We start from the raw sequence: 23603 nt of genomic DNA on the forward strand, positions 1-23603 counted from the left end.
TCATTCACGAGCATCAAAAGTCCTTGGAAATCTAATAGACTAGTAGACCGACTCCCATAACTTTATTTATTTTTTTTTATTTTTTTTGGGTGGTAAGCGACCAACTCCCTTAACTTAAAAGGCCTAAAGATTGTATCAATATCCTATAGTTTATCTTTTAAAACTCAAATTACAAAGGGACATCTAGCATTATTGAAATAAAACTATCACCTAGAAGGCTAGAACACTATCTTCCCCTAAAACATCTAAACATTTTTAAAATGCTACATTTTTTAATCAATCAATTTGCTGAACAAATATGTAACCATTGTAAAAAACAACTGTCTCTTTTTTTTATAATTATTATTAGAGATTATTGCTGGGGTATATCAAAAAAGAAAAAAGAGAACAACTAACTCCTAACAAGTACATCCCCATATAAGAAAAGATATTTAAAAAAAATTCCTTGAATTGAATTGAATTATAATGAATAATAATTATTTTCTCCTCCGAATCCCTTTCCTATGTTAAAGATGAATAAATAAAGCTGATCACTTAACTCGTACATATACAGTATAAAGTTAGTACAATTTGTTACCAAAAAAAAAAAAGTTAGTACAATTTAGTTTGAAAAGGATAAGGGAATCATCAGAGCTCCCAAAATTTTCTGATATCTAGGAGGTTAATTTCTCTTCAAACAGAAAACTCCCAATTCCTGCCAACATTTGGAAAGATATGGAATCAGTGAGGGAAAGGAAAAAGCATTACTTTCTTTAAAGCATGATACAAAAAAATAACCTTGATGTGTAGTAAATGCAAGATTACCTAGGCAATTTAATAATAATAATGTGTCATTCAGATTTATAAGTGTCTTTCTTTCCAGCAAGAATCATTGAAATCTGGAGCCCCCTACTAAATGCTTGATTGAATAACAACCGGGTTTGGAACTCTGACACAAATGGGAACCATGATAAAACAGCTACTGGCATGAAGATTATTAATCCCATTACGTATTCATATGCTCTTGAAAGCTCTTTCACTGAATCCCATAATCTAGCTCCCTTCAAGCACCCCCTGCATGCTTGTGCAATCTTGATTGCACAAGAAAAAATGGAACATCATTGGTGAAAAAGTGCCTGCAATTTTAGGACCATGCAGAAGTAGAATACATAGTAATTTTTGTTCAATCTTTCCTAAGCCATGTCACACAATAGCAAGTTGGCAAAAAATGCAAAAATTGTTCTTATATTATTAGTGCTTCTGTAATATGCACAAGTTATAACTTACCAGAATAAGGGCCCATCCAGAGGGCATGAAGGCAACAATAGCAGCAAACAAATCTGATACGGTAAGACCACAAACCACAAATAGCACAGTCATGACTGACATGAAACCAAGAAAGAGAAGTGCCTTGAGAATTCGAAACATGAGCTGAAAGTCGGTGCCGAATCTTCGTCTACCCATGGATACCATCTGATAGCCATACACAAACAACAGAAGACAAAATGCATTTACATTTTGGAAACGTGAAATAATTTTATATCAAACAATTAATTAGGCTTCAATTGATGCAAATAATAATGGTTGTATAGGAAGTCACTCTTGATCCCCTGGTAGCATATACATACCTTCAACACAACGAGGATAATTACCAAAACTGCCCAAGAAAGTGCATATACCTACAAGAAAAACTGAAGGTAATAAGATGGTGCCACAAAACTAACAACGATTTATAGGACTAGAGAACACAGAAAATGAGTTGCTTTACCAGCAAGCTTTTGACATGATGAGCTATATCCATGTGGTAGACAATTCCATATTGATATATAAAGAAGCGAAATGCAAGAACTATCTCAAGAATTTTCCCCCTGATATTCGAGTATTTCAGGTGTTCATTTTCTTCATCCCACCAAGATTCCCAGCTTTTATCAGCTGGGATACCAATACCCCCACGATTTCCCATCCACCGCTTCCAATCTGTCCAATCATCAACTGTTTTTTGCCAATCAAAGCCAGAAGGGTTAAACAAGAAAGGAGCAAACAACCAGGAAACAGCCAAAAACCACATTGAGATTGTGATGAATAGATAAAGATGCGAGCTGCGATATGACTCCCCATAGACTTCATAAACAATCAATAGTATGAGTATCTCCAGGCCTTTCACAAAGTGGCTTCGCGAGTACATCCTGTAGTTATCAGCAAACTTTGCATGGAAGACAACAAACCCGCGACCAGTTGGTCTATATTTAGAGCCTCCATGTAAGATTGTTCTTCCAAAATAATGAGCTTTTGTTCCAAGCTGGAAAGTAAAGAACACAGAGGCTAGCTGCAGCTGCATGATGATGAAATCACCCAAGGCGGTGCGAAATCCCTTCTCCAAGCCAATTTCCATTACCATGGGCAGCACCAGCAGTAAGCCCAACTGAACAAGAGACTGGGATGCCAAGGCCTGTTCAAGGGCTTTGCTCTGCTTTATGTTTGGATTTGAAATAATTTCTCTCTCAACTCCACTCAATACCATATATAGACGTCCATATAAGAACACATAGACAGTCAACACAGTTATCTGAAAAATTCATAACATCCAATTACAGGCGTTAGCATAAACCAATTTTACACAACAAAACTAGGATAATGTGCTTTCATACTCAATTATATCATAATTAGCTGTCTAGTTATATCTGTGACTTTATTGTACTTTTACATTTCAAATATTTTATTGTATAGTCATGTAAAGCAGCCTAACTCAAAGGCTAAGTTGATTGTTATAGATAACCTTATTTAGGAATTTATTTCATATAGAATACCCGATTAAACAATGTGATTTTGATAGATGATATGCATTTTGTCTAGCCTCCACTTGAAGGACATCAACAGTGTCTTAAATGACCCGGATTAAACTAAATGAATCATACATATGAAATAAAAATAACTGGAATAAGAGGACCTTATTTCATGTGGTAGCAAATATCTAGACAGCCAACAGAAGAATCAAGTCCTTATAAAAGCAGCCATTTCATGCAAATTTGATCATAGATTTCTATCCACATATCCTTCCCATATCTTGTTTCATTTAAACCATTTTTATCAGTACTCATATCTTCAACAATAATTAAGATTAACATAGCTCAAATCACAGTAGAATCCATTCACCAGTCATATATTAAGACTTTCTATTTTTTTATTTTCTTCTTCATTGTAAAACTAGACAGTGTATATAACCAAAGCTGTTTCCTATATTGAAAGCAAACACCATATACTCCGAATTATGCAAAGTACATTCCCGTAATGTGCTATTAATAATAGCCATTAACTATCAAGATGAGATCCCCAAAAGAAAATTTGATTAATTACCATGCTACTGAAATAGAAACCAACTGTTGTGAAGTAGAATGACAACATTCTGTAGAAGTCAAATCGCCGTCCAAGTCGATAAACATCACGGCTAAGCGTTTGTTCTCCATTTCCATTTGAAACCTTAGCCTCAAAGAGTGATATCTGATTCATACCCACATCACGACCCTTACCTACTTGTATGTACTCATGATGTGTGATAAATCCTTGACGTAGAGTTGAATTGTACCCTATGGATGTTATGCACAATTAGTAAAAAATTTCCATCAATCGGATACACATTTTCTACTCAACCTTAAAGTACCTGCAAATATATCCTCGCTTAAGTTTATAACTTTTGAAGCTTTGCTTATGCCACCTCTTGTTATGTGGAAGATTCTGTCAAATATATCAGGATGACCATAATGAAATCGAACCCTGCAAATTTAGGAATATGGATTACTTAGCTGAAGTTTACAAAAGAGTTTACTTTGCAATGAATAAAACAAGATTGAACTTTGAAAATTCCCTAAAACAATATTTATTTTGGAAGTTTTTCCAACTATATTACCAATTATGTATTTTTACATTATTTTTCTTACAGAACAAAACTCACTGTATAACTGAATAAGAAAGATGCTCAACAAGCAATCAAACTCATAAAAAAAAGAAAGAAACAATTGTTGTGCTCATTCAATCCGTTATTTCTTTTTGTTGTCCTTTTGTGGGTAAAACATAAAAAAAAAGTAATAAAACGAAGGAAAGAAAAGTAATGAACATAAGTAAATTCTTGAACAAAAATATTCCTCTTAGAAGCTCTATTTAGAATACACCAGGGACATGAGGAGCACATTGCCTCAAAGCACGGAAGTGGACCAAACAAAGTGTTAGTGGCAGTCTTTCCCAAACAAAACAACCAAAAAACTGCAAAGGAAGCATTTCAACAGAAAAGATAATCCCTCTTTTTAGTTTTAACTGCCAAGTCTCTAAGAACACCTTGTGCAACCTAATAGAAGACATGGGAACAACCAATATTCCCTCCATCCAAAAGAAACAATAAGACTAACAGAAATAGATAGGTTCAACCAGCACAATCATGATATACAAGCTAAATATGAAGTTATAGCCAAAAACCCTAAGTAGGTTGTAATCTGTAAATTATCGAACTGTGTCAAAGCTTCCAACTCCAACACATAGGTCACATACAATTCCTTCAGTTTTTTTATCCCAATAAGCATAATTAAAATAACTACTAACACCATAAAAAGACAAATAAAATAAAGCAAAATAAAATAAAAGACCATAGATATAAATAAAAAACAACTCCTAGACCTTCTCCTAACAACTTAAGCTCTTAGAATGATTGTTTTCCGGACATGATATTGGAGCCACTTTAACAAACTGGTTAAGGGCCCATGTCTTGTTGCTCCTATTCTTGTATTAAATTCAATTGCATTGCAAAGTAGTGATGAGTGTGTGCTGTTGATGCTTCAAGTGTAATGGGCTCTTAAGTGGGAAAGCAAGTGGATATATAATAAATAGAATCCTTTCTTTTATATTTACTAAGATATTAAGCTTTTACGATGACAAGACTCATAATATGATAACAATAAAAATTAAATCAGGAAGGAAAACGGAATCCAAAGAAGTGATAAGAGAAGGCCAAATATGTACTTGTAACTACTAGTCCCCATTATTCGGATCACCAAATGGAGGATGAAAATCCCAAGGGATATAAAATAATAACTTACATGTAATATCACATTTGAAGGCAGTTCATGACAAACAAATTGGGACTAACCTTAAAGGATTTGCCAAAATTCGTTGGCCAATGGTCACAAAGCTGGTCTCCTGGTTTGACATAAACCAAGCAAGTGATGAAACACTGCAAAATAAGAAACATTTAAGCATAGATAACTGGCACGGATTCATTTTTGATGATAAAAAAGAAAATTTTCTTGGTCATGAAATGATTTGTTCAAATAAAATTTATATACTAGATATTGTCACAGGGCAGACCTTCCGGTAAATATATGCTCCCTTAGACCCAATATGGTGGGTTTCCGTTGCCCCCTACGATCTTTGCGGAATTCTTCTAATACATTTCTCATTTTGAAAGCTTCTTCAAAGTAATTATCCTTAACAAAAAAAAGGTAAATTAAGAGCATTGAATTATACAAAAGGTACTGTCATGAACAAAATACCCCAAAAGCTGTTAGGTGAGAATACACATGAATGATTTTATATTAAATCTCTAACAAGTACTATTTACTGCATATTGAATTGATGTTACCTGATTCATGTCTATGGTTTGTAAGGCTTCACCTCGAGTAAATATAATGGCATGATTTTGGTTTTCAGGTTTTCCTTCACCAATTTCTGTTGGAGGACCAGGAAGCTTGATGCGATATATTTCCTGGCAAAGCAACATAGAACCGTTTGTATTAAAATTTGAGGCTGTTCAATACCCCAAACCAACTCAACCAAATTGAGCAACCCAATGCAATGGTAATACAGAGTAAACAACCCATTCTGTTTAGCACATGCAAATAGTTGCGCATAACATCCTCTCTTTTTTTTGTTACCCTCATAATCTTTAAATCTTGTCAATGATATCGACAGAAGACAGCTAAAAATAGCCACGAAATATGCTAATGCCAAAATAAAGAGATTCTAGAGAAACTTTTACATTTTCCTTTTACAATGACTTATTACGTATTTATCAGATTTCACAGCAGATTTTCCTATAAGGTGAGTGGCTGGTAGATTTTCTAGAAACAAGCCTACAAAAATAAATTTAATTTATACCTTCTTTTCGTAAATATGAATGAAGCAGAAATCACAAAAAAACATCAAACGAAATTTTTTTGTCCATACCTCATCATACTTGTCCCCTCCCTTGACAAGAACAGAGTAATAAAATTTCTGAGTTTTTCCATCCCTTGTCTCTTCGCTTTCATCTATGTAAGCAACACGAAGGCCTGAATGTCTGCATGGAATGTTCCATTTTTCCATTGTCAATCCCATTTGTTATTTTACGATATACAAGATCCTTTATATTGTTCGGAAAATGGTTGTATTGACTCACGTTAACATCAGATTGAGAATATTATTGTAGCAGCTTCTGTCTTTACTATTTTTGGACTTTTTATGAGAACCATACAGTTGACAAGAAACAACATAGGTGAACTTCAAATCAGCCATAGCTTTTGCGTGTAGAAGCTTATCATCGTCATCGAAATCCACTGTCCGGTAGTCGTAAGAGATAGTATCTGGAAGAGACACGATGATAGTTCCTTCGTAAATGAATGGCTTCTGCTATATCTCAGAATTTGAATTTGAAACACAGCATACAGAAGAGAGAACTAACCATTATCTCCAGCAGATTCTATGAAGCACTGAAGAATCAAAGCTTGCCAATAGTACATCATTCCTCTCACTAGACAAAACAAATAGAAAAAGTTGAAAAATAACATTTAATTGGAATACATATACAAATCTAGCAATGAAAACAATATTCACTATGATCAAGACCTGTTCGATAAAGTGTCTGTCCTCTGTAAGATGCCCACTGACGAATAAGCTCCTCCTTATTTTCTTCAAGATCCTCACTTTTTACGCGTTCATGGAAATTAGCCCATTCATCTACACGGCATTAATGTCCGACAGTAAAATAAGTGCACATGTGCTAAAGAGGGGCAAAATAATTGGTAAGCATTCAAAAACATTACTCACCAGGATATATCTTTGTTAGGTAGAATAAAATTGATATTCCATCTTCATTTTCCAAATTGAGTTCTTGAGTAGAATAGAGAACATCTTCTTTGAAATACGGTGTTAGAACACTGAAGCAAAAATCAGATAAGATATCATGGTAGCATGAGGTAAAATTGTTAGAATATTAACATTTACGTTTGAATATTAGCAATATGTTAGAATGTATAGTCAAGTATATTTACGTTGATTAGATTAGAATAATAAATTACTGATTATTAGGACAGAGGCTAGTTTTTACCAGGATAGATTACTCTCTAATTGATTGTAAATAATCGATAAATAACAGAACATGTGTCTAGCTTAACACACAAACTTCTCTCAACAAAAATAAACAGTCATCCATATAATTAGGAAAGTCGATAATCTGTATATACATCCCCGCAGCCACAATAAATGATGTGGCAATTGTTACCAACAATCAAAAGAGCAATGGTAATGAAAAATCAGATTTGATTAATACCATAGTCATTCTTCTCTTTTGCCGAGTATAAAAGTAAGAATAAATTGGCATTTTTAAATGACCTATCAAAAAACAGTAGATCTCCTGTACAGATTGTAATTCATCCATCCATTTTAAAATTTATTATTTGTTAGAGACATAAACCATTTATGGGTCTCTTCCTAACAACTTAAGCTTTTAGGAAAATTGGCCCTTCAACAAATTATTAGAGACTGTATGATTAAGGCGTCAAGAGTTCAATTCTTGCTACCGCCACTGTTCTAACATGAAGTTTAATTTCAACACAAGGTAGAATAGGCGTGTTTGATATAAAACCATTCATGAGTTATATCTTGACATTATTCAATATTCATTCTACCTCTTTTTCTCCTTTCAATATATTAGTCTATCACAATGACTAACCTGAAGGATAACATGTCCCTAACTTTGGGAGCCTTTGGCATATTCATAAACAAAGAATTTGCAAAGAATGTGATACGGCGGCGGGCATCCAGATTTTGGGGCACATTTATGGCTGATTCCTTGACTGTTAAAAGCAAATGAAGCCTAACAACCTACAGAGTAGAAACAGAGACTAATAAGCAACAAGGCATTCAAAAAGAATAATGTGATATGTTTGCAGGAGTGTAGTTGTCAAGATTACCTTCTCCATCACAGATTTATTCTTCGTAAAAGAAATGTCAATGTTAACAAATCTCTGCTGCCCTCTATCTCCTATATATTGCTGAGATTGATGCAGAATTCTGGAGAAAGCAGAACCAAGCCAATATCACAAAGCAGTACTTATTATAGGGTTAAAAGAAATCATAAACCAATATCCCACTTAATGTTTAACACATACTCATGGCCATCAACCATAACATCCTGTATGACAATTTCTACAATATCCTGCAGGACATTGACTATCTGGGGCTTCAATGAATCTTTGACATTGTCAGTTCGCTGCCAATGGAAATAAAAAAAATAAAAAAAATCAATGTTTATGAGACCTGAATAAGTCTACCAAGAAGGAACAGAAATATACTTGAAAAAAGCGAAAAAGGAAGCATGATGGAAAAAAAAAAGCTACCAATAGAGATAAGAATTTCTCCAACTTCTCACTAAGTGAAGGCAAGCCACTCATCTTGAAATTCTTGACAAATGTTTCATGTCTTATACAAGATTCTACTTTACCGCATATAAGGCTTATAATCCTGTCTCAAACATGGCAAAAACCCAATAGTCAAGAGGATTCCAATAAGAAAAAAATTAAATGGGTGAACAGAGGCTATACAGATATTTCTTCCTTACTCCTGATCTTCTCTATCTAGCAGAAGGTTCCCTATGATGTCCTTGAGAGTCTCATAGCATTCGACAACTGCTGAATACATGTAACCATCATTCTTAATCTTTTTAAATAACTCAGCATCATCCTCCTTCTTAAAATCCTTTGCCATGTCAACAGCTATGGGAATCTATCACATATTGAAGAGATTTAGAAAGGAAGCAAAAGACACAGCAATTCTATTATAATAAACCTTTTTCCTTTACAGAGCCACTAAAAAATTTCATACCTTACTAGCAAGCAAGAATGGAGGCCACTGGATGACAGAAATATCATTCGAACTGTATGGGACGAGAAGCAAATCTCTATCCCTGGACAATCAATAGTCAAGAGATATAATCAGAATCTTGAAAATTCAGGCATCTGATGCAAGATGTGTAAGGAAGCAGCAGTTTCGACCTGTTACTGATGAGGTCTTCCTCTCTCATAGAATTTATAAACTCATTCCAAACCTGAGAAAAGTATGCAATATTCCACCGTTCATATGACTCATCCTGCCACAGAAACTCCATTTATAAGACTCCCAATAAATATCTAGCATCTATGTAGTTATATCATTTCTTCACGAACAAGTCCTGAATTTTGAAACATGATATGCAGTACCAAGTCCTCCTGTTTACTATATCTGTCTCTTCCAGTCCAAAAGCGTAAACTGAAAGCTACTGGTACAGATTGAAATCTGGAGCGGAGCATTCCAAGTGTCCTTATCTAAGAGATACAAAATGTTAGGAGATAATCAACAGAAAAGGATTACAAAACTGATAAGGATTTAGTACTATCATTACCACAAGCAAAAAGTCAAATTTTCGAAAAGAAAATCATGTAAAGATGGGTTTTATGAGATAGCTTAGTCACAAATGCTGCAATTTTTTTCCTTGTATGGTAAACAAAGAAATCCCGTAAGAAAGGGGGAAATTACAAACAATCAATATAAAATATTGCAATAAATTTTCCACTAACCTCACCCAAATGGCTGAAGGCTCCAATAATCCCACCAAATATAGTGGCATAAATGGCATACCATATTTGAGTATCCATAAAATACACCTATATATTAATGAAAAATATAAAAATGGAACATATTAAGCCCAAAAATGTGAAAGCCAAAGCAATGGAACAAGGTAAAGTTTTTTACTCCAAAATTCTTTTCTACTAAACTCACCAGGACAATTGGAGCCCATATTGCAATGACAATTAATATATTGTGAGTCTCTGCAGCACTTATATAATGTTAGTTGAAGCAAGCTATGCTTACAAAATATGTAGTAGTGATAGTGAAAAAGGACATAAAGTATTACCGTTTTCTGGAAAGAGCTCGTACCACTGGTAGTTATCTATAGGCATTCCCATGATTAATTTTGTGGGTTCAATAAGGGGAGATATCTATTGAAAAATTAGTTTAGTAAACTGACAAACAAATTTAATGAAGCACAATTTCAAAAATATTTTGGGAGTTTCATACAATCATAACACACAAAAATACAGAAAATACATGAAACATGATTGCTAGAATTCAACAGTTCATTCAGTATATGATATTTTTATTTTCTGCACAAACTTACTGTCGAGACTTAGAGAGAGAGAAAACAGAGAGGCATACAGAAGCTGAAACTGTATTTCAGCTACACAACGGATGCTTTATAATAGGCTTAATATAATTAATACAATGTGTAGGGAACCAATTCAACCTAAAAGCTTAAGCTGGTGGGTGAGGACTTTTAATGGTTTTATACTATTCTCTAACTAGGCTTGAAGGGTGGACAATGCACAGGCCCACCTACCTATGCTAATAAATTCCACAAGAGAAAGTGGGGAGCAGTAAGGATCAAACCCAGAACACCGAGATTCTGATACCATGTAAAAAACAATTCAACGCAAAAGCTTAAGCTGGTGGATGAGGCTACATTAATGGTTATAAGTATCTCTAACACAATGAAACAGTTTCCAAAATATTATATAATTACGTGATTTGGTTATACTATACAATGAATCTAGATGCTATTCACATAACAATGCTATCAGCATTAACTATTGAAGTTCATATTGTTAGCATTAAGCTAGTAAAATTGAAGAAACTGTGGTAGCGTTGGTGATGCATTTTTTTAAAAATTAGGATTAAAATGCTGATGTTTAGTTAAAAAAACCACTACTTATCAATAAAGAAATATAATTTTGTTCCACCCAATATAGTAGTTGAAATTATACGGTTTAAGTAAGAAAGGGGAAAAAGAGAATAGAAATTCAGAATATTAAATTGATATGGTGTATTCTGATTTGATACAAAAGACAAAGCATTGACCTTATTTATACTAGGAATTAAGTACAGTACAAGACATCAAGACTCCTAACTCTACTCAAATAAGGGAATAAATAACTTACTAAAAATAAGATAAAATCCCTCAGAATAATATAAGATTCTAAACAAGATAAGATCCCTAAGAATAAAGTACCACAATTATCTCTAAAATAACATAAATTATCCTTTTATAGTATACATCCTTCTCTTCCTCAAAATATTTTGTAGATATTCTAACAGTTACCCTCAAGCTAAAGCTTACAAATTTTTAGGTATAAAACCATTTGTGTGCTGTAAAAAACCATTTCAACCCAAAAGCTTAAGCTATTAGGTGAGGGCTTTTTTAATAATTTATATTATGGGTTCGTTTTTTCTACTGTAGATAAGTTATCTACATTGAATCCAAAACGACGATGTTTTGAAATTAAGATATTTTTGTAATTATAATCTATTTCAAGGTTATAAGAGTTTTTCTCATTATAATTTTTTAATTTTTCAACGCAAAACGTCTTCGTTTTGGGAGTGAATGTAGACAACTTATCTACATTCAGTGTAGAAACATTAAAGCCTTATATTATACTCTAACACACCCCCTCACAATAGAGCCCATTGGACTTGAAAGGTGAATGATGCATCAGGCCCAGCCTACCTGTGCTAAGAAATTCCACAAAGAAAATGGGAGGCGGCGAGGATCGAACCCGAGACACGAGGCTCTGATACCATGTAAAGAACCATTTCAACCCAAAAGCTTAAGCTATTAGGTAAGAGCCGCTTTAATAATTTATATTATACTCTAACATGTGCCTTCGCCGAGCAATTTAAGCTATCTATACATTTAGTTCTTGACATGATAGCATAGCCTCTATAACCATGTGATCTAAAGTTCATTCCTTCACACCCCTTTACTTGAAAGCTTCAACTTTTTGGATAATTGATTCATTAGACTAAGCTTTATGTTGGTTAGAAATAAAAGTTTTCAAAAAGAAAAACAAAAACAAAAAAAATTAAGTGGGCTCCATTAAACATGGCTGGAAAAACAAGTCAAGGATGCTAGAGATTCTGAAGAGATGATTATTTCCAGAACGATAACTCAACAGGATGGTTGGAATGATCATTAGCCATGACAGAAATTTCTTGGCAAGCAATCAAGCAAGCAAGGTCTAAATTTCTGCAAACAACATTTGGAAGCTTCAAAGAGTAGAAAAATGTTGGGGAGCCAAAAACTCTCAAATTGAAACTAAGGTTGCTGTGCATCACAGCCATGAAAATTAAGATTGAGGCTGGTTTAAATCATAGCCAATAAAGAAACCACCACCATGATAATTCATAGTGGATATAAATCACCCTGAATAGGATTCATGGCAGGTAAAGAAATGACTGCTTGTACGATTGATGGCAGGTAGAGAAATCAACACAGGTATGATTCACGGTGGGTATAGAGATCACTGCTTGTAGGATTCATAATGGCTAGTGAAATCACTACCTTTATGATTCACGGTGGGTAGAGAGGAATCACCACCGATATGATTCACAGTAGGCAGAAAAGTCACCAGTGGTATGATCTTTATTGGGTAAAAAAGTCACTTGCAAAAATGATCATCTGCAAGAAAGATGTCAATGCTGGAATGATCATTGGTGGGCATAGAATTATAAGAGGGGTTTGGGTCATCATTCTCACTTTCACCTCCTCAATGCCATGCTAGCATTGCAAAAGAGTTAAATAGTAGCCAAAACAATGACAAACCTAGTAACAAACAATTGAAACATCATAAAAGAAGCCAGAACAGAACACAACATGCGAGATTATTGCCAAAACACACCAAACCAGCAAACAGCCATGGACAGGAATGGATGCGAGACGTTCTCAAGTATCCATAGACAAATCAACGGTTATCCTTTACTCACTCTCTATCCTAATGTACTCTCTATAACTATTAGTTTGTCTATGGACTGCGGATATCCTCTCACATGACCTCATGTCATATGAGGGGATCCATTCCTCCCATTGACAGAGAGCCATCTAAGGAGGACAATTAGAATAACCATTGTTAGTACATAGCTAAGACTAATATTGCACAACTATATTCTAATAACTCTTAACAGCTGAGCTGAGTAACATCTGTTACTCTAAGCACAACAGCAGGGAATAGCTGTGTACAGTTTTAACAACTGAGTAACATTAGTTACTCTAAACGCAGCAGCAGGAGATAGCTGTGTTGTACCAGTGGTTACTCAAATAAGGATGGATATATGTAGAGGAGGAGAAGACGAGTCAAATGATGCCCACAACCACCGGAGATGTCTCGCTGGATATGCCTTCATCGGAAGGAGAATGGGTAAAGGTTGACTGGAAAGACACACAACAGAAGGGATAGTTGCTTAAACCTTTGTGATGAGGACATAGGAGGTGGCATGACCAAGACAATAAACTTGGAGGACATACAAGGTCTTGGAGGCCCAATGACAAGAGCAAAAGCTAAAAAGGCTAAAGAGGCTCTAAATCTCTTGGTGACCACTTTACTTGAGACAAGCCCAAGTCTAAAGGAAGAAGAGCCCAAAATGATACACTTAATTAAAATTGAAGACCTTGAAGAATAAGCCTCAATGGATATGCATGAAGGCTTTATTTTACTTGGCCCAAATTCTGCACTTAATTTTTTATTTTCTTATATTTAGTTAAACTTTTTGTAATAAGGCTTATTGGGCTGGACTATTGGGTTGTCTATCTTCTTTTATGTGTAAGTACTTTTAGGTTAAACTCAATATGGTTGTTGCCCACTATATAAGGGAACACCATGGCTTTTGAAGACAGATTTGGAATATCAAGTTAACCTATTTTGGTGAGACTAGTTCTCTTGGGTTCTTTTGAGAATCTCTGAACTTATCAAGGGCATCAATCCTTGTGGCGTTCTTGGGCTTATCAATTCTTTCGAATTGTGGCGCCTACCTATAATCCTTAAACTCCAATTTCGTTCTATATTATCTTGGATTCATATCTCTCGAATTCCTTATCCTTTTCCGGTGATTCTTGTGCCAAAATCGTGATTCAGGAAGCCATCTTTCACCTCGTTTTGGAATCACCCAAATCCGAGGTCTGTAGCGTGAGATACGCTCTGTTCTTAACAGGTCGTGTTGGTGGATGAATTTGGGGTTAGAATTCCATTCCTAGTAGATCCATTCCTCCATTCCTATTGGGGATCATATCACTTTGGGTTGAATTGGTTGCTTTACATTGTATCGAAACCTCTGTGATCAAGTGGTCATGAGTTTGATCCTCACCACTCGTCATTCTATTAATAAATGATTAAATATTGTGGAATTTCTTAACATAAGTAGGAAGGGCTTGTGCATTGTCCACCATTCAAGCCCAATGGACTCTTGTGTGAAGGGCTTGTGCTTGGCTCAGCGGTAAGCTTGCTTGCCGTGGTGTGTCAGGTCGCGGGTTCGAATCAGCCTCTCTGCAAAAAGCAGGGGAAAGACTGCCTAGAGTATTCCCTTCCCCAGACACTCACGAAGTGGGTATTTGAACTGGGTCGGCCCTTCTATAGCTCCGTCTAATAGCTTAAACTTTTGAGTTGAATTGGTTGGTTTACACCTTCTACCCTCCTATTTAAGCTTAGCCCATGTCCTTCGACCTTCTCTAATTAACTAATTAATTGTTCTAACTAACTATCAATCCTCTATTGTAACTAACTGTTGATATTTGGGAATCTCGAACAGGTTTAAGCAAGAATGAGCCTAAATTTTTGTAGCAGTGTTTGGTTTATTTTGTTGTCTCATGTGTCTATGGTTGGATCTGAACGTCTCCATTTCCAAGGGTATCTCCTTGACCTTTCAAATTTATGAAACAGAACTGTCTTTATGGCCTCTCTTTGGAACTCTGCTCATGCTTCTTTAAAGGGAGTTTCTCTGTCTGCTAATCAGAGAAATTAAATAGCTTTGTTACAGTCTTGAGACTCTCTAGCTCTCTGTTATAGTTTCTGTGCATAAGAGGAGAACTTATCTTTAGCTCTAGTAGTATTTTCCTTTTTGCTCTCTAATAGAAGTTCTCCTATTATCCAGGAAAAAAATTAAGGACATGTTTGAATTCTGTTTTCAAAAACAGTTTTTTGATTTTCAGAAAAAAAAAAAAAAAAAAAAAAAAACCCGTCTGATAATGCTTGTTTTGTAAAAATAGTTCTAAAAATTGTAACTGTTTATAGTTTTTAGTTTTTAGAATCAAATTTAGAAAACATATATCAGATGTTTTTGTTTTGTGTGTTGACTTTTGACTTTCAAAAAAAGAAAACACATAAAATACCTATTACAAAATAGTTTTAACAATAAAAAAAAATAAAAGAACATAATCAAGCAAGCCCTAAATATTATACTATATCTGCTCCTAATTTCTTATAACTAGAGAACCAGGATTAGCTAACTTAGCTGGGAGAAGAATATGTATTGAATTACAATTTATCCTATATTCGTCCATGTTCATGACCACATTAAGAGAATTTTATGTTACACAGGATTGAATATCATTCTCCCAGCAGAAAGTGGGGATTTCGATATTCAATTCAACAACATCAACTCAATCACTGATCACACACACACACACATATAATATATACATAGCCACACTATCACCTTCATGTGTTTTAGCGTCCTTAAGTTACTGAACTCAGATGTGAAACATAATAAAAATCAAAGCAAAGAATATACAAAGACAATACCTCCACATAGTAGCTGAATGCTAGCTTGCTAATTATCAGCATGATCCAGAAGAGGGTGTATCTGCCACAAAATGTATTTTGAAGCTAAAATATATAAATAGGAGAGGAACTTCATATATGTGCCTATAATTCAATACCCAATCTTTAGTCTGATTTAATTGAAAAAAAAAATTCAAAAATTGACTTCTTGTCTCTAAAATGTATTGGCCAAAAAGTTTCATAAATAATATGATGAAAACTTTAACAGGAAGTTCATAGATATATTCTCCTGTGTGTCTTTAACTAGGAGAGTAAATATTTTACAAAACTTAAATGAATTATGTTGAATATAACAAAAATCCATTAAAAAAAAAAATAAATAACAAAAATCAATTGAAATTCTACATAGTCATGCTTATAAACATCATCCTTCAGAAGAAAAGATTTCCCAAGCACAAATGGAGCCAACTAAAAGCGAAACATGATTGAAGCAAAAGGAAGGTTTCCACCTTGAAATTCCCTTCCCTATATACCATGAAAAAGTAGGTCCTAAAATTAGGAAATTGACCAGAATTTCTCACTTACTTCAGCAAAGAAAACATATTCTCATGCATGCCCCTGCCTACATACAACTTTGGCTGCAGTATAGTCAGAGTTAGATAAAGAACACCAAAAATATATTTCAATTAGAAAGAGATGCAAAGAATAATATACCAAGCATCTGGATACAGGCATTAAAGTGAAAAAAATAAAAGCTTGACCTGAGCCCACCACATCAGAAGGGTAATGATTCGCATATTTGAGCGCTCCAATGTTCTCCGCAGAGGTGGAAGGAAAAATAGTAATGCAGCCACTATGTTTGGTAATAAATATAATACAACAACATAGGTATAAAGTGACTGGTTCCCCCAATCCCCAGCCCAACTGGTGACAAATTTTATGAGCTCTGGTGGATTCTGTACGGATCTAGAATAACAGACTGGCAAAACAACAACCCAAACAGCTGCTGCCACAAATTTCAGAAAATACCGCAACAATTGAGTGAATTTCATATTCTTCAATGCATTGCAGGTAAGAATAATATCAATAGTCACTGCAAATAGAAGATATGAGAAAAAAGTTAGTGACAACAGTAATTGCAATCGACACTACGGAAAAAGGAAAAAAAAAAAAAAAAAACTCCCATTAAATCCCAACAAGTGAAAGTAGGGATGAGAGAAATCTTTGTGCATAGCCTTACCCTTGCTTTGCAAAGGAACCGAATAAATCTACCTTCCTTTTTTAAAAAATAAATAAATATCATCAGTTTTGTTTACCAAGGAACTGAATAAATTACCTCCAACAGAAAGGAGTAGGTTTTTCAGCAAATCTTTCCATTTTGGGATTTGGATTTGTGTGTGAAGAAAATTAGGTAGATCAATAGAGGTTTACAAATACAGCAATGGAGACAGAAGGAACTGAGGTTGATAGGGAGCGCGCTTAGCTGTTACAGCTAGCATTGACAAATATGCAGATTTCAGGTGTCTACAGTTTCTTGGGTTGCAAGAAACTATTAACCCCTTTTCCTATAGATTTTTTTGGCCTGGATATCACCTACACTGTCCAAATAAACCATTATAGGGGCCCTTGGGGGATAGGCCTCTGAGCTTTCCAAACCAGATACCGAATCTATTTCCTAGTATTGTTGACCAATCGATCCTTTCTAAGTTGCAGGCCAAGGTGGGCCTTGTTGATCCAATAAATTGAAATTGTCCCCATCATTGAACTCAAATTACTTTTTCATAGAAACACTTCTTTTAGTATTTAAGTCACAACTCGTCTTAGTCAAACTTGGTTTTCACAGACTTTTTAGGAAGCCGTAGGAAATAATTTGTTGGTGCATAGCCTATCTTATATATCCTGACATTTAAGTGCCACCCTTCCACAGCTCAAAAAGTATTAGTCAATTTTTTCTGTAGTGAGATAGAGGATATTTTATCCTCCCATCTTCTTTTCTCCCCTTTAACCAAATCCTCTTTCTTTGATAAAAGTCAATACAACAAAAAGCTCAGACATATAGGAATAAGTACCTTGAAGAAAATTGAGAATGGCATATGTAATGAATATACTCATAACATTTCTGAAGACATCTTCATCAAACACTCCAACAGGTCCCAAGGAACTCCACGCAATAATAATCATTGCCTGAAAACAAAGACATATGATATAAAATTTGCATGGTGAAAGTCCCCGACTGAACCTTAGGTCTAGGTATTCAGCTAAAGTCAACATAAAGAACAAACCAAGGGACCAAGTATTAAGATTACCTGTAAAGCCAATATAAAGAATATCCACATTCGATCAAAACTCCTATACAGATGCAAAAATGTACGGACTTCAACAAAATTTGTTTTTGGCTTCCTCTTCCCAGCTGCAGCGCTGGCTTGGCTGGGAACCTAAGATTGGCATTTGTACTCCAATAAGTATGTCTAACAATGTAATGTGAGTGCATCTGACAATGTGAGTTTTACATGCAGTACTGCTTATGATCAATGGAACACTTTTTTTATCAGTGAAAAGGAAGATACAAGTAGGCAGTAGCTGTATAAATATGTCCATTGCACCTCAAGGAGCAAGGGAAAAGAAGAACATGAACAAAAAATGAAAACGCAAAATAAACAGCTCTACATCAAAGATCATTTCAACTTGACGACAGAACTAAAGTTTTGTTTTATATATAGATATGTCTCCTCTTCTATAAAGGTCATCCACTTCCAAATCCTATCCAACCAAATAAACTGAATTAAAGCATGAGTCACTTTATGCAAGAGAGTCCATTCTTCTTGTACTTTAACCAGTATTGGAAGTGAGATCCAACAGCTCATGGCAACTTATTTTTATTGTTTATAAAAGAAGACAATTTATTAGAGAAAGAAAGATATAAGTACAAAATGTTGGAGGATAAGAAATCCCCAACAAAGACAAAACAAAAAGAGTAAAACACAAAGACAGAGAAAGGAAACTCTTAAAAACTAATTAGTGTAGAACAACTGTCCAGTCCCTTTGCATATCTGAAATACTAATACCCTTAAAAAGTTCATGTGCTGAACACCTAAGAGAAACCATGAAGATGTGGGTATTAGCACAAGGTACTTGTATTTATAGCACAAGGTACTTGTATTTATAGCACAAGGTACAATAGGCTAATGTATTGCCCGCACTTGTTAGAAATATAAAAGCATTCAAACACCTCCACCTAGCTTCTTAGCTTTTAGGGAAGTTGTTGGTCCTTGAAATCTCTAATAAAATTGAAAAGTATTATTTACCCAAATAGTGCAACCCAATCCAAATTTCTGTTGCAGTGTAATTCAAGTGGTCATGAGTTCTTGCCATAGCTTTTTGTTTCAGTATATCTTATGGTCAAAATAGTATTAAGTTATTAACCAATACAACAATTCTTCGATAAAGGGGAAAAAAAAGATATTACTTGGCACGTTGGCATAGAGGTATAAAATTATGGCATTTAAAAAGCAATGAGAAGTTATTTAAACATGAAGAATAAAGTAGAAGATATGCTCAAATAACATACCAAATATTCATTTTATTTTAGCTACATCTGATGCCTATGTATTGTGACAGAAGCATTTGACAGTTGAAAAATCACACATACAGACAGAATGTACAGGTAAATAGATAGAGACCTGATTTGCTGTTGGTGTCGCATCATGCCTAAAAAAATCTGCGTTGAGATTGATTGGCCATTCTAGCTTAAAACATTTGTCAGACCTGGAAAAGGGCAGATTTGAGCTCCTTGTTATCCCAATGTATACAAAAATAGCTTTTATCACTGTTTTGAGTGTTTTCATTATTCAGAAAAATAGAAGTTTAGTGAAACATTACCAAAAGTATTCATTAAGATCATCATAATTTCTCCAATTGGAATGACTTGCCTTGCCTTTGTTGTTTCTCTTTGCTTCCTTTTTCACCAAATACAGAAACAAGTTTCAGGCACACATATTTGAAAATATGCAGCAAAACTAACCAATTATATCTGTATCATACTTACCTTCAATAAAACTTCATATATAGGGGTTATGATTTCCCTGAGAAAATATTCATCATCGCGTGCTACTATTTGGTATGTGTCCCCACTCACACGAAAGGCATTGTTATACAAAATCCCATAGACATCTTCACACATCTTTGAGGTCAAAAAAAAAAAGCAGAGTTATCAACACAGTATCTATTCCATGTTTCTCAACCTATTGTTTCTATTCTATTGGTTTCCTTTTAATATTTATGTTAAGTTCCTCTGCTAAAACTTGAAGTTGAAATTGAAAATGTTTATAACAACTGGGTCAGGGTCATCAGGCAATAGAGTTCGTACTACTAAAATTAGAAAGAATGATGTTGGAAATAGGTCAGATATAGGGTGGAAACATGAGACAGATGTTCAGAATAAGTCTGATATCGATTCACTGTTTGCTTCATAAGTTGTTGGAATGTTGAATATTAATTATGGATACGCTATTAATTATGTTTAAGCATTAGGATGTTTTAAAAATATTATTTTGAAGTAGGTAAACATTCCTACAAATTTACGGCTTGAATTCACTTCCCATGCACAAGTTTACTAAAGCCCTCAAATTTGACAATGTTGCATGGCCTTCAAAGTTGGGTATAAAGAGTTAATTCTGGCATGATATGTAGTGTTCTCAAAATCAACATCAACATCAACATCAACAGCACCTTTATCCCAAATTAATTGGGATCGGTGGTAGATGAACCCACATGAAAGATACAAAACGGTTGAAAAAAGTAAAAAAAATAAATAAATAAATAAATAAATAAATAAATACATTAATAAATAAATAAATAAAAATACACAAATAAAATAATAAAATAAAATAAAATAAAAATATATGTATATATAAATAAATAAAAGTAAAAAAGAAAGGGACAAGAAGAAGTGGGGGAAATGAAGGGGAAAAGGACTAAAAAGGGACCATCTGGATATGCAGTGTTCTCAAAATGAAGGGCATGATATGTAGTGTTCTCAAAATTAACAGGAAAAATGTCTCTGTACCACAAACTTTCAGAAGAGGGTTTTTTGTCGGATTTTAGATGTTTAGGAACTTTGAGAGAGTGAAGCGTTCCTCTGGGAATGCTTTTTAAAAAGCTATATCAAGCTAACACTTGCAATAATGCACAAAGAGGAAAATAGAATTTTGAGAGGTTTATAGAGGAATAAAAAAAGAATGACTTTTTTTGTACAAAATTAGAATCACTTTATTTGTTGAATCTGATAAAAAAAACATCTATGTTCTATTCATGAAATATCTTTGATAAATTCCAATGGTTCCATTCTTTCTAAGAAGAATGATTCAAGAGATTAAAGATAACAATGAGATAATAGTTAAAGATGGAAGCAATGACAAATTAATGTCACTGATAGTGATAAGAATGACAGTATAATGATAGTTTAAAAGAGATACCACAAGAAACATTTCGTTTAACATAATGAAGCATAAGTTTGTTAAAAATATTAGAGCATGGGCTTATTAAGATGATGAACTCATGGGAACAGCAGAAGAATGAATGCTATATTAATAATGTTTGACAGAAAGTTATAGAAAACTTACACGATGGAAAATATAACAAAGACATTCAGGCATAAAGCGAATATTTGAAGCTTCTCCCCATATTAGAAGATAAAGTGCAATGTAAATAAGCTCTAACTGTTGTGTGTCATGATCATCTGGAAACCTGTAAGTGTTAAAAAAAAATTGCATACACCAAAATGAATCAAAGGGCTCTTGTTATTATACAAATATTATATGAAGTGAAATTTAAGATAAACATCCTTGTCTTTGATTATCTCCCAGTAAAACATTGAATTACCTAAGATTGGATTTACAACGCACATAATTACACCATGATTCATAATTTTTGAAAATTGTAGCCATCAACTTTTGTACAGTTTCTTCATGGAGCTGCAACAAGCTTGTAATTAGTTTTCAATTTGATTGAAGAGTATCACAACGTTATAATGTAGCATTACCCTGTCCATAATACACTAAAAAGAATAGAATAATAGAAGTTTTTACAGGGATAGTAGTTGACCTGATTAGATTCAGGCCTATTTCGCACATTCAGGTTGGCAAGTAATAATATAAGGTGCTCCCTTTGATTTGCTGCATTTCCTTTCTTCGAATCCCAAATGTGATACCAATGAGATATATTTCAACATTAAATGAGATGACTCATCAGAAATGTGCATGACAAATATATATATATATATATATATATATATATATATAGCTGTATTCAATGGTAGATAGCAATAAAAATTGAAAAGTATAACTTTGATACAAATGAGAGCTTCAAATTCACATCTTTGAAGCATATAAGAGGATAAAAATAAAATAAAACAACACTACAATAAAATTCTTTATGTTCTCAACATAACTTTCCGTATGCCGTACTGCTGATATCTGGATCACATTTATGTAATGAGAATTAGTAATCTAAGTATAATTTTGTTTATTTTCCATATCCCAAGTATTTTGACAGTTTTTATAGACACCAGTTGGGATTGTATAGCTATTTTAAAGAGTTCTTTTTTTCTGCAGTCAATGTGGATAGATAAGTTATCTACATTGAGCCCAAAACAACGTCGTTTTGGGATGAAAATCAAGGTATTTTTGTAATTATAATTTGTTTCAGGATTATAATAGTCTTTCTCATTATAATTTTTTAATTTTTCAACTCAAAACGACGTCGTTTTGAGAGTGAATGTAGATAATTTATCTTGTATTGTAAAAAAGGAACTAAATAAGAAAGAAGAGAAGTTGAAAAAGGCGGATAAGAAATCCTCCCAGAACAACCTTAAAAAAAAACAAAATGAAAGCATGAATTATAGAAGGAAGAGAAAAACACATCAGCTCAAAAGAGCTCTCCAATCACTTTATAGATTTATGAACAAAAATCCATCAAAGAAGCCAAAAAAATTAAATTAAATTAGATTGTTCATTTGTCAGGCCTGAAGTTAAAAAACCTATGCCATAGGAATATATCTCCACTGAAAAACACTGGCATTTTGCTCCAGCCAGAAATACACAAACCTGCCAATTATTTCAAAAGCTATAAGCATTGTTCAGATCTATTCTAATTAGTAATTACCAGATAACATTAAAGATTCCTTGTTTAAGAACCCTTCACAAATTTCAACCTAATTTGAAGGTATGGTTCACAGCTTTGAAACAGCCCAAATTTTTTTTCCCTTAAGCAACATCTTGTTCCTTGCAGACTGGCCTAATGCTAAAATAAGTTCAATCAAACCTTCAATCCACCCATTCTAAAACTAATCCTAGCCAATTGAAAACTTGATTCCTTTTTAACAAGAGAAGGTAAAAATAAATCTTGATTCCAGTTCTCCTATGAATTCAACTATCACAAACCATTCATGTGTACATTCTACATCACTTCATCCACCACCATCTAAAACCTAGAACCCAACTCCAATGGGTTAATAATAAATGTGTGTCATAATTATCGCTAACGTTAGTAACCAGGACAACTTCCAATCAAAGTGAAATTAGGAAATAGAAGGGACAGAAAATATTCATTACCTGAAACCCAAAAACTGAGGAAATCCAATCAAGTATATCATTCACATTTTTAGTCCTCTCCATAGGCATTGTAGAATCTTCATTAGAGTCAGCAGGTCTAGAACGAATTATGGGCACTGGAAGATTATCCACC

The 23603-nt window shown here is 34.0% G+C and overlaps 1 protein-coding gene across 1 annotated transcript; it reads right to left on the reverse strand.

Moving 5' to 3' along the window:
• Nucleotides 1-491: 491 nt before the first annotated feature.
• On the reverse strand, nucleotides 492-23603 carry LOC133295438 (callose synthase 7-like). Its single transcript, XM_061494275.1, has 38 exons — nucleotides 23471-23603; nucleotides 21963-22046; nucleotides 21741-21832; nucleotides 21482-21605; nucleotides 19906-20040; nucleotides 19740-19816; nucleotides 19541-19625; nucleotides 18167-18295; nucleotides 17930-18044; nucleotides 16622-16953; nucleotides 16446-16498; nucleotides 15882-15942; nucleotides 10172-10256; nucleotides 10036-10085; nucleotides 9834-9920; nucleotides 9477-9581; nucleotides 9273-9367; nucleotides 9103-9184; nucleotides 8840-9003; nucleotides 8619-8742; nucleotides 8391-8491; nucleotides 8193-8292; nucleotides 7952-8103; nucleotides 7048-7157; nucleotides 6847-6957; nucleotides 6683-6751; nucleotides 6401-6584; nucleotides 6190-6301; nucleotides 5606-5728; nucleotides 5332-5450; nucleotides 5114-5197; nucleotides 3638-3750; nucleotides 3334-3563; nucleotides 1748-2545; nucleotides 1608-1658; nucleotides 1267-1452; nucleotides 805-1070; nucleotides 492-694 (listed from the first exon to the last, which is right to left on the reverse strand). Exons 1-37 carry the CDS (start codon nucleotides 23537-23539, stop codon nucleotides 831-833), a joined length of 5031 nt encoding a protein of 1676 aa, XP_061350259.1. The 5' UTR covers nucleotides 23540-23603; the 3' UTR covers nucleotides 492-694; nucleotides 805-830.

Source organism: Gastrolobium bilobum, unplaced genomic scaffold, assembly GCF_033153095.1.
Source record: "Gastrolobium bilobum isolate Gb01-03AN ecotype WA unplaced genomic scaffold, APGP_CSIRO_Gbil_v1 utg10601, whole genome shotgun sequence".
NCBI classification, from domain to species: Eukaryota; Viridiplantae; Streptophyta; class Magnoliopsida; order Fabales; family Fabaceae; genus Gastrolobium; species Gastrolobium bilobum.

Coding starts and splice junctions, on each gene's coding strand:
- LOC133295438 (XM_061494275.1), bottom strand. CDS start 23,539: ATGCCTATGGAGAGGACTAAAAATGTGAATGATATACTTGATTGGATT. Junction 16,954..17,929: donor CATTCTCAATTTTCTTCAAG/GTACTTATTCCT, acceptor TTCTATTTGCAG/TGACTATTGATATTATTCTT. Junction 5,451..5,605: donor AAACCATAGACATGAATCAG/GTAACATCAATT, acceptor TTTTTTGTTAAG/GATAATTACTTTGAAGAAGC.